General features: G+C 46.0%; 1 protein-coding gene across 4 annotated transcripts in view; it reads left to right on the forward strand.

Annotated features, from left to right (window-relative positions):
• Nucleotides 1-12,566, forward strand: part of OBSL1 (obscurin like cytoskeletal adaptor 1) — a 246,191-nt gene that overhangs the window by 40,175 nt on the left and 193,450 nt on the right. For all 4 annotated transcript variants that reach the window (XM_063933802.1, XM_063933805.1, XM_063933804.1 and 1 more), the window contains 2 exons: nt 3,103-3,375; nt 6,301-6,573. In XM_063933802.1, coding sequence (XP_063789872.1) covers nt 3,103-3,375; nt 6,301-6,573 — 546 coding nt within the window. The remainder of the gene's footprint in view (nt 1-3,102; nt 3,376-6,300; nt 6,574-12,566) is intronic.

The raw sequence follows: 12,566 nt of genomic DNA on the forward strand, positions 1-12,566 counted from the left end.
GCAGCACTCTGTAGACTCTCTGGCTGGGCAGCACTCTGTAGACTCTCTGGGGCTGGACCCTCTGAACCCCTCACTGGGGCTGGACGCTCTGAACCCCTCACTGGAGCTGGACGCTCTGAACCCCTCACTGGGGCTGGACGCTCTGAACCCCCTCACTGGGGCTGGACGCTCTGAACCCCCTCACTGGGGCTGGATGCTCTGAACCCCCTCCTGGGGCTGAAGACACGGACGCCCCTCCTTGGGCTGAAAACACGGACGCCCCTCCTTGGGCTGAAAACATGGACGCCCCTCCTTGGGCTGTAGACACGGACGCCCCTCCTTGGGCTGTAGACACAGACGCCCCTCCTTGGGCTGTAGACATGGACGCCCCTCCATGGGCTGTAAACACGGACGCCCCTCCTTGGGCTGTAGACACGGACTCCTCTGTGACTCTAAATGGCTTGAACATTCTTCTCTGGACACCCAACTTGGGATAAGGTCTTTTAATCACCGGACCCCAGTCATAAATTTGAGTCTCTTTCAGAGTAGCCTTCTTAATACCCCCGTCAGCAGTAGCAGGATCGGCTACTGTGGATGACTTGTAGACATGAGCACTATGATACTGAGATTTGTCACCATTCCCTGGCTTGCGAAGAATGCAGTCTTTAACAAAATGACCGGAATTTCCACAGTAAAGACAGAGGTGTAGCTCCCTACGCCGCTGACGTTCAGCTTCAGAGAGCTTGGGCCGTGGATAGCTCTGATGAACAACTTTTCCTTGCACAGAGGAAGAGACTCTATTAACTGGATGGGACAAAACAGGATCAACAACGTTGGTAGTATTCCTGAAGAGATCAGGGATCACAGAAAGAATACTAGACAAAAGTTCTTGTAACTGTTATAACATCTGGTAGAAAATCTGCAGTTGGTCAGGAGTCTTAGTGCAGAGGGTCAGAGAATCTCTGGAGAACGAATTCCGCTGCAGACAATTGATGCTGAGTCGACTCCAAACCCTCCAAGCGTCCTGCAATATTGCTCAGGAGGTCCTGCGTCAGACAACCACTTTCGGCCAGGTCCATGGGGCCAGTTCCTACTGTCATGACTGTGGTTTTGTGAACCCGGTGTTAGTGAAGTCTGTGCGGGCAACTGGAGGACTATGTGAATATTAGGCTGGTCTGTAGTTATCAGTGAGAAGAAGGAGCAATCCCTGACCGGGGATCGAACCCAGGCCTCGGCAGAGGAAGCCGTATCCTGACCACTGGATCACCAGGGACTTTGATAGCAGGATGATGAATGTATAGGTGAGACTGTACTGGATATAGAGTCACAGGAGTAGGTGCTTATGTACTCAAGGTTACTGGCAAGATAGTAAGACGGACTGGTTACTGGTGAGACTGGGATGCAACTGTAATGCGTGCTGGTACCGGATATAACTGGAAACGCAACTGAAAGTAGAACGATGACTGTGGCTATAACTCTAGTACGAGGCTGAAGAACCCTGCGGCTGTGACGGTAGAACACTGCAGCTGTGGTTTCCAGTTGAGACTGTGGAACACTGCACCGTGCCTTTAAGATGAAACACTGCAACTGTGCCTTTAAGTGGAGATGGTGGAATACTGTACTGTGCCTTTAAGTTGAGACTTGTGGAAATACTGGATATCAATGGCAACACAAATGTAATCCAAACTGGGTAACAAAGAAACAGAGTTTTTACAGGAACTAAAGTACAAGGGTTACCTTTAGGGAGCTCAGCTTCAAAGCTCACACAGAGCTGTGTGTGACACGAGGAACTGGCCCAGTTTCTAACTCAGTCTCCCGACTTATACTTCCTGGTCCTTGGTGATTGGTGAGCAGTATCAGGTGATGCAGAGAGTCTCAGGCTGGCAGAGGATTGGACAGCTCTGGGTTAGGTGAACAGTCACTGTCATGTGAGTACTCTAGACTAGGCTGTGATGTGGAGTGAGGCCTAGCAGGCCGAGAGAACACTGAAGCCTGAACTTCTGCAACCAGAGGATGCTGGCTTTTAGGCCTAAACTTCAGATTGCTGAATTCAGACTCACACAGAAGATCACCACAGGTGGAGCTCGTTAACTATTACCTTCCAGGCAGAGAACTCAGGAAACTCATGGTGCTGACAAGCTGTTTATGTCAGTGAGCAAAAAGGCACAGGATCCAGGACAGATGGCAGAGGTAAGTCACCAAATATGAAAACTACAGTCAGGATCGTGACAGGAGGTAATTCTGAGTTGACCGCAGCAGGAATTTTGTTAGCAGTTGGGCAAAACCATGGGGGTCATTCCGAGTTGTTCGCTCGTTTTTTTTCGCTACGGAGCGATTAGTCGCAAACTGCGCATGCGCAATGTATGCAGTGCGCCTGCACCAAGTAAATCAGCTCAAAAGTTTGGTATTTTACTCACGACGTAACAAAGTTTTTTCATCGTTCTGCTGATCGGAGTGTGATTGACAGGAAGTGGGTGTTTCTGGGCGGAAACTGGCCGTTTTCTGGGAGTGTGCGGAAAAACGCAGGCGTTTCAGGGAAAAACGCGGGAGTGGCTGGAGAAACGGGGGTACGCTGGGTGTGTTTATGACGTCAAACCAGGAACGAAACGGGCTGAGCTGATCGCAGTGTAGGAGTAAGTCTGGAGCTACTCAGAAACTGCTAAGAAATTTCTATTCGCAATTCTGCTAATCTTTCGTTCGCAATTCTGCTATGCTAAGATACACTCCCAGAGGGCGGCGGCTTAGCGTGTGCAATGCTGCTAAAAGCAGCAAGCGAGCGAACAACTCGGAATGAGGGCCCATGTGCACTGCAGGGGGGGGGCAGATATAACATGTGCAGAGAGTGTTAGATTTGGGTGGGTTATATTGTTTCTGTGCAGGGTAAATACTGGCTGCTTTATTTTTACACTGCAATTTAGATTGCAGATTGTACACACCACACCCAAATCTAACTCTCTCTGCACATGTTATATCTGCCTCCCCTGCAGTGCACATGGTTTTGCCCAACTGCTAACAAAATTCCTGCTGCGATCAACTCAGAATTACCCCCATTGTGTAAATATCACAGAATTGTTATCATTCGTAGAAATGTGACCAGCTCATGGATACCCAATATTTTTCTAGAGCCTCCGGTGAAGATTATAAACACGAGTGATGGCACAGAACACAAGTGTGTGAGCGGTGAGCCTGTGGTTCTGAGCTGCGAGCTCTCCAGGGAGAACGCCCTGGTGCGCTGGTACCGGGATGGAGTGGAGGTGGAGGAGAGCGAAGGCATCAGACTGGAGTCAGATGGGAGACGTCGCAGGTTGATCATTACATCTGCAAGGCCAGAAGACTCTGGGGAGTATGTCTGTAATGCCGGAGATGACTCGGTCTTCTACAGTGTGACCATTACAGGTCAGTGACGCTTCCCAATGCTGTTGTCCATTTAGAATTTGTCTCAAAATACACCAGTAATATTTAAACATCCATGATCCTACAAAAGTCCATTAATATAATAGTACAGTAATTGCTCTGCCTGACGAATTACCCCATATCTCACTTAACACATAGTGGAAAAAGCATTCATTTCTTATGAATATATTAGACAAGGGTGCTCACAATCCCTTCTTCATTTATTGCGTGTGTCATTAATAAAAAGACAGAGCACCCATAGTTCTATTATTGTCTGCTATAAGAAGGACACCCCTGAATGTTTAGCATTTCCCAAGAGTATTGTGGGCCTGATTAAAGGTTACACAGAAGCAGCTGCAACTGCTGCAGGTCACCTGTCTGCGACTTTATGCAAATGCGGATACACACACACCTTCCCTGGTGTACATCTATGCATCTGAATGTGCAAGGACTGAGACACCCGCTGTCAGATTTTTGCATCCTTCTATGGATCATTGGTCGCACCATCGAAACCTGCATCAGCGCTATGGTAGGTGCAGTTTCTCCATCTGAGTATAGCCTCCTATGTGAGTGGTTGAGTGTCTGTATATGCAACCGCTTTCAGTGACACACCTGCACACACCCATAACATGCCAATAAGATGGACCATCTCCATGCGTGTGCTAGGACATCCCCCTGTCACCGCCCAGGAATGCAAACTAAATTTTCAATACACTTATTCCTGCGTGCGCCTGAAATGACAACTGCGTCTCTCTCTACGGACACAGTCAGGTCACAGGCGCGGCGCTTCTCAGACGTATGCGCACTAGCAGAAAATTACTCCACTATATCAGACATCAGCAGCACGTACAACTCTGAATCATCCCTGTGTCCGTCTCTATTTGCTACTAATCAATAAAGACATTTCCCCACTAGATTGGTGTCATAGCATACAATGGCCCCACCATAGATATACTGTAGTTACACTGCTTTATCTTTGACAACCAATACATTTATTTTGGGTAGATGCCATTCTTTTCATTTTAGATTCTATTACTAGTACACTGTATACATTATTCATATTGAAGTTTCAGATCCACTTTAGAGTGTTTTGGGGTTTTTTGCTTTTCAGGCTTATGATACACCCTGCCACCCCTGCATTACACCCCCTCAACTGAAGATAGTAAGTGCAACTACATTAGCATTATTACATCTTGGAAGAGACGGACCTGTTCCCATGGTTATTTGCAGGTCCTTCCCCATCCATCTTTAGACATAAGTAGAGAGCACAGGCTCACCTATTTACCTATCATACATTAATATCATGCAGATTCTTATTTATTTATTATTTATTAACAGTTTCTTATATAGCGCAGCATATTCCGTTGCGCTTTACAATTAGAACAACAGTAATAGAACAAAACTGGGTAAAAACAGACAGACAGAGGTAGGAAGGCCCTGCTCGCAAGCTTACAATCTATAGGGAAATAATTGGCACCTCTCCCCTGGCACATCTCAGAGGGGAGGTCCAAGTGTCAAGTGTGATGCGATTTACATCATCATGGCCCCTCCCACCCCTGATGTAATACTTGTGAAATGGGCAGAATGATTTTGAAATCTGGGGGCACTCTGAACATTCCGTGAAAGTAGAAAAGTATTATTATTATTAAACTTACCATGATTTATAATACAGTGAGAAACAATGAAACAGAAGTTGGTAGTGGACTCTCACTACATATCTTCCACCTCCCATGCACTCCCTTATCTGAGTTGGTAGGCTTTCTCCTCTGGGACCCAATGTTTTGTTGACATTGCTAGGAAAAGTAGGCCCTAAGAGCATAATGATTTGTTAAATAGGTAAATTGAAACAGGGCTGTAACTAGGTGTGCACGGAGTGGGCAGCGCACATAGCGCTGCAGGGTATGGGGCGCTGTTGGTGGCACTTGTCAATTATCTATTTTAATTACTTTCACTTGCAGCTTTTCCCCTCTTTGAAGTCCAGCATCTCCTGATCGTCCCTGTCTCCTACCCTGACCCCTTCTGTCGCTAATACCTATAAAACATTAATAAACTCAACTTGAGATTTCTTTGTTATTCAGTCACACTGTCCTTTATTACATTTCAAGAGACTGACACACCCAGAATTCAAACCTATTGCCTGTGGCATTGCAGTCAGATAATCTATTCATTGAGCTATCTGCCCTTGAATAGAAATGTAGATAATTCTAAGCTAGAGAATTCTCTCTCTATGACATAGGGCACCAAAAAGTCTAGTTACAGCTCTGAATTGATAATATGGTAATTCTACTCATAGTGCCATCCTTGCTAGAATGCTGGCAATATTTGTGAAGAGGTATGTGTTGGAGGCGGAGATCTAGTGCTTCTGAAGCAGTCAACCTCACTTCACTTCCATAAATTCACCCCTGTATTTGCACCAATGACAGGTGCACACTATGGACATGCCTTACAATTGCTCCCGACACTTGGCCATATGACTGGTAGTACAATCCAATAGAACTGAGACAATTGGGTGGTTTGTACGTAAGGATAATATCTAGCAATATGTTTTTCCCTGTGCTAAATACTATTAAGTAATGAATCATTTTACAATTAAAGCATCTTATCTTGGGGTCATTCAGAATCGTTTCTGTTTCTGGATGTCACATTGAATGAGCGTTTTCTTTAGTCTTGTGGTAAGGTTTGTAGGTTGAAGGGAAATTGTTCCAGTATTCGGCCCTTCTGCTCAGTAAAGTTCTAGCCTGCTTTAATCCAGGGAATGCTGTGAATTTGTGTCTCTTCTGTGAACAGAGGTTATTGATTGTTTATAGCGATTTAATGAATGTCTATTCAGTCAGTAATATGGACGCGTCTGCTGGGTGAGTCACAGCTTAAATGTTTGTTCACCAAGTGTTTGTATTTCCTCATCTATTTATGATTTTCTCTATCTAGAGCCCCCGGTGAAGATCATTAACACGAGCGATGACTCAGAACACAAGTGCGTGAGCGGTGAGCCCCTGGTTCTATGCTGCGAGCTCTCCAGGGAGAATGCCCAGGTACGCTGGTACCGGGATGGAGCGGAGGTGGAGGAGAGCGAGGGCATCAGGCTAGAGTCAGACGGGAGGCGTCGCAGGTTGGTCATTACATGTGCTAAGCCAGAGGACACTGGGGAGTATGTCTGCGACGCTGGAGATGACTCGGTCTTCTACAATGTGATGGTGACAGGTCAGTGACAGGTTCCAGAGCATTCACACCATTGTCTTCCTGTAACAATGATGTCTATGAGTTTGGCTGCAAGCCAGAGATATAAATAGAGAGTTACAAACAGACAATTGATTAAGTGTTAATGGAGAGTACAACAAAGGAGAGAAATTCAGAGGGTCGCGGATAAAGAAAAAATGCAGCTGGCTGCCAATGAGACCATGCGCAGTTTATCTACTTATCAACATATATTCATTTCTCCAGGCCAGGCTTTTATATAGGGCAGAGTTGCCAACATTTTAAAATAGTTTCCAGACACACTTTGCTACTGAGCCCATGCATCTAAGCGCATCATGGCCCTCATTCCGAGTTGTTCGCTCTGTCATTTTCTTCGCATCGCAGCGATTTTCCGCTAACTGCGCATGCGCAATGTTCGCACTGCGACTGCGCCAAGTAAATTTGCTAAGAAGTTTGGTATTTTACTCACGGCATTACGAGGTTTTTTCTTCGTTCTGGTGATCGGAGTGTGATTGACAGGAAGTGGGTGTTTCTGGGCGGAAACTGGCCGTTTTATGGGAGTGTGTGAAAAAACGCTGCCGTTTCTGGGAAAAACGCGGGAGTGGCTGAAGAAACGGGGGAGTGTCTGAGCAAACGCTGGGTGTGTTTGTGACATCAAACCAGGAACGACAAGCACTGAACTGATCGCACTGGAAGAGTAAGTCTCGAGCTACTCAGAAACTGCACAGAAAAATCTTTTCGCAATATTGCTCCCAGAGGGCGGCGGCTTAGCGTGTGTACTGCTGCGAAAAGCGGCTAGCGAGCGAACAACTCGGAATGAGGGCCCATGTACGATATTGGCTTGGAGGGTGGAGAACTACAATTCCCATCAAGTCCAAGCAATAACAAAATACATTTGAAGACATTTGTTTTTATTATGTATGCCTTTTTCTTTGTTACTAAGACACACTTATTATCAAATTTTTATTTTCATGTATATGTTATGCATGTCTTCTTTCTGTATACTTGCTTGTCAAATTGTCAGCTATTTTTAAAAATAAAAGGATTTAAAAAAAGGGGATTAGGTGAAAGCCTCTACGATCTGGACTCCGGACCTTACCAGCTACCTGCTGCGACCTTGTCCGCGGTGGATCTCTCTGTGCACATCTACTTGCACAATTTGCTGTGTGACAGCTGTCACATACACGGGGATGGGCATATAAAGCTCCAGAGAGGCACAGAGTCCGAACCTTTCTGGCTTTCATGCAATATCGACAGAAAGAGCAGCCTAACCCATGCCTGCTATTCCCTACGTCTTATTATGTATCTTTTCCAGATTTAATTTGAACATTATGGGGTATATGCAATTAGCGGCGAATCGCGGCAATTTTTCGGCCGTTTTTTTAATTCGACACAATTCGATCGTCTAATTTCGGCAAGTGGGTGCCGAAATTGACCATATTCAATAAAAAACGGATTCGACAGTCCCGCTGATGAAAAACGGCCGATTTGACGGATTTTGTTCGGTTTTTTAAAAAACGGGGAAAAACGGGTAAAAACCCGAAAAAAAATGGAGTGGGGTCCCCCCTCCAAAGCATAACCAGCCTCGGGCTCTTCGAGCTGGTCCTGGTTCTAAAAATCCGGGGGAAAAATGGACAGGGGATCCCCCGTATTTTTAAAACCAGCACCGGGCTCTGCGCCTGGTGCTGGTGCAAAAAATACGGGGGACAAAAAGAGTAGGGGTCCCCCGTATTTTTTACACCAGCATCGGGCTCCACTAGCTGGACAGATAATGCCACAGCCGGGGGTCACTTTTATACAGCGCCCTGCGGCCGTGGCATTAAATATCCAACTAGTCACCCCTGGCCGGGGTACCCTGGGGGAGTGGGGACCCCTTCAATCAAGGGGTCCCCCCCCAGCCACCCAAGGGCCAGGGGTGAAGCCCGAGGCTGTCCCCCCCCCATCCAAGGGCTGCGGATGGGGGGCTGATAGCCTTGAGAAAATGACAAGAATATTGTTTTTTTCCTGTAGTACTACAAGTCCCAGCAAGCCTCCCCCCGCAAGCTGGTACTTGGAGAACCACAAGTACCAGCATGCGGGAGAAAAACGGGCCCGCTGGTACCTGTAGTACTACTGGAAAAAAAATAACCAAATAAAAACAGGAGACACACACCTTGAGAGTAAAACTTTATTTCACACCTGCCGACACACACACATACTTACCTATGTTGACTCGCCGACTGCCACGTCTCCAGATCCGACGATCTGGGGTACCTGTGAATAAAATTATACTCATCTCAATCCAGTGTCCAGATATAAATCCTCGTACTTGGCAAAAAAAATAAACGAACACCCGGACCAGCGGACTGAAAGGGGTCCCATGTTACACATGGGACCCCTTTCCCAGAATGCCGGGACCCCACGTGACTCCTGTCACAGAGGTCCCTTCAGCCAATCAGGAAGCGCTACTTCGTTGCACTCACCTGATTGGCTGTATGCGCGTGTGAGCTCAGACAGCGCATCGCACAGCTCCCTCCATTACTTTCAATGGTGGGAACTTTGCCGTCAGCGGTGGGGTTACCCGCGGTCAGCGGCTGACCGCGGGTAACCTCACCGCTAACCGCAAAAGTTCCCACCATTGAGTATAATGGAGAGGCTTTGCGATGCGCTGTCTGAGCTCACACGCGCATATAGACACTAGACACTGGATTGAGGTGAGTATAATTTTATTCACAGGTACCCCGGATCGTCGGATCTGGAGACGTGGCAGTCGGCGGGTCAACATAGGTAAGTATGTGTGTGTCGGCAGGTGTGAAATAAAGTTCTCCAAGTACCAGCTTGCAGGGGAGGCTTGCTGGGACTTGTAGTACTACAGGAAAAAACAATATTCTTGTCATTTTCTCAAGGCTATCAGCCCCCCATCCGCAGCCCTTGGATGGGGGGGATAGCCTCGGGCTTCACCCCTGGCCCTTGGGTGGCTGGGGGGGACACCCCTTGATTGAAGGGGTCCCCACTCCCCCAGGGTACCCCGGCCAGGGGTGACTAGTTGGATATTTAATGCCACGGCCGCAGGGCGCTGTATAAAAGTGACCCCCGGCTGTGGCATTATCTGTCCAGCTAGTGGAGCCCGATGCTGGTGTAAAAAATACGGGGGACCCCTACTCTTTTTGTCCCCCGTATTTTTTGCACCAGCACCAGGCGCAGAGCCCGGTGCTGGTTTTAAAAATACGGGGGATCCCCTGTCCATTTTCCCCCCGGATTTTTAGAACCAGGACCGGCTCGAAGAGCCCGAGGCTGGTTATGCTTTGGAGGGGGGACCCCACGCCATTTTTTTCCGGGATTTTACCATTCCATCTAAAAAATATATATAAATATTTTTAAAAATATATAAATAATACTTGTGCCTCCCAACAAGACAAACCAAGTAACTAATCCCTTCTAATATAAATAGATATGCTATTACCAATAAAAAAAACACCAAAAAAAACATGTTTTAATTTTTTTTTATTAGATTCACCCACCAAATTGTGGCGGATTGAAAATGACGAATTTACTGTCTAAAAGCACTGTTGTCGAATTTCCAAACTTCAATTGAATATACTTTTGTCGAATTGCCGCATTTGTACCATTGCAGAAAAATCGAATTTGACAAATGTCGAATTTCAAAAAGTCGAATTTTGAAAGTCCGTTTTTTTGACGGAAAGTACTGTATTGCATTGTCGATTTTTTTTTTTGGGCGAAAAAGACCCGTTTTTCGACAATTTCGGGAATTCGACCGCAATTGCATATACCCCTATATATCTACACAAAACGATAGACTATTGAATTGGCTTCACATAATAATATCTTTTCAAAAGAGCAGCTCCCAGCCTTGGAAGTATTCTTGCTTTGTTTGTTGTTGTTTTTTTGTTTGTTTTTTGGAAAATAAGAGATGTTTAACTCTGGGTCCGATGGAGAGTTGGAAGTAAATAGTGTGTGCTTTTCTTAAAAAAAAAGTTCTAAGAAAAAATTTGTATATTTGCACATATTATTATTATTATTAATATTATTATTATCCTTTATTTATATGGTGGAACAAGGGTTCCACAGCACCTAACAAAGTATATAAACAAACGAACAAAACAAGAACAGTAACTAAAGGGGGGTATTCACGGAGCGATAATCTAAGCAATCTGACTAGATTGCTTAGATTTTCAGCAAGATCTCTCCGTGTGTACCCCTTACAGCGATAGCTATCGCTGCTGCTAGATTGGTCTGCATGCAGGCTCAATCTAGCAGGTCTCTCATTTCACCCGCTGGGTGAAATGAGCGCCCCTCCCGCACGCTCAGCACACATCGCGCTGTGCTGAGCGGGGGAGAGATGTGTGCTGAGCGGTTCGCTCTGCACACATCTCTCCCCTGATCTGCCGGTGAGTACTGGCCTTTACAGTACTAGACAATATAGGACAAGGTATATAATCATTTCTGTATCAATGGACATGACACTGAAATAAGTATCAGAGTGGCTGAAAGAATATACAGAATATAAAACAATTGAAAAACAAAGTATTTTACAGGATTTACTATAAAAATCAGTCACAATCGACTATGGGGTTATTCAAAGATGGACGCAGATCTTGCTTCCACAGCAAGATATGCATCCATCTACTCACATGCTGGGGCCTGCCCACCATGTGTGTTGGGCCACCCTGTGATGCGTTCACAATGCGGTCTGGTGACATTTTTTTTTCAAAGCGGCTGTCCTGAAAATGGTCCGGATACACCTGAGTTGTCCAGACCACACCCACCAAATCTCACATTGATGCCCTACCCGGACCGCCGCCGCTGTCAATGACTATGCGATCGCATCCTTCCAGGATCCAATCGCATGGTGAAGGGTCGTGCATGCGCATTATGGCCAGTGAGCATGTGCAGACCCTATCGACGCAGCCGCTGCTTGTGAACGCAGCGGCTGCATCCATCTGTGAATAGCCCCTTATGCCCTTTCTCCTCGTATCCTGAGAGGAAGTTGGATGTCCTTGGGCGTTATAGTAACCCTTTTGGCATGGATGGCACAGAAGTTGGTGTCTTCAAACAGACCAACCAGGTATGCTTCACTGGCCTTCTGCAGTATACAGCTAGATGCATCTCGGGAGGCGTCCACATATGTACCACTTCTAACCCCCCTCGCGATCTGCCTCTCCAGTTCAAATTATACATGTGATCAAACTGTTTATGAATGCTGCATTCATAAACAGCATTGCTTTCATTTTTTATTTTTAGTATGCTTAGAGTGATAATGTGCAATAAGACATATTCAATTACCCACAGTGTTTACTGTGCGGTTATTATTATCCTTTATTTATATGGCACCACAAGGGATCTGCAGCGTCCAATTACAGACTACATAAACAAATAATCAAAACTGGGAAACAGTGACTAACAGATGAAGACAATATAGGACAAGCACAGGGTAAATAAATATAGCTACAGCAGCAGACGACACTGACATGAGTATCAGGGTGGCAGAAAACAGCAGGATTTGGTGCCATTGATGATGGTTTAAGTAAGAAAAGGATAAGCACTTGAGGGAAGCTCTGGATTTAACAGCAGGGGCTATTACATTTTCGGAATTTTCACCCGTGCAGTTAACCTGTCGGTAACGTGCGGTAACCCAGAGATTCCACGTTAAATGCTGGAATCTATGGTTTTCCCTGTGCGTTAAACCCCAGAGGGTACACCAGATGTTTTCCTTCAAATCCTGAGACTGCAATGAAAAATCTGCTTTAAGTCCATCCTCTGGGGCTTAACGCACGGGTATACAGGACCTAAGTTGAATAGGCCCAGGCTGACAATTAGCCTCAAATTCAGTCTGCCCCAATGTGTCTTTAAAGGGAACCAATATGGCCTATATTATCATTTTACTATATATCTGGCATAGACTCCAAATGGAACAGTGCCTCCTAGTGTCCAAATTGGTAGTTTACCTTCATGTCCTCATGTAAGAAGTGCCAAATGATTGTAGGACCACCTCTGTGTCT

This window comes from Pseudophryne corroboree, chromosome 7 (genome assembly GCF_028390025.1).
Source record: "Pseudophryne corroboree isolate aPseCor3 chromosome 7, aPseCor3.hap2, whole genome shotgun sequence".
Lineage (NCBI taxonomy): Eukaryota > Metazoa > Chordata > Amphibia > Anura > Myobatrachidae > Pseudophryne > Pseudophryne corroboree.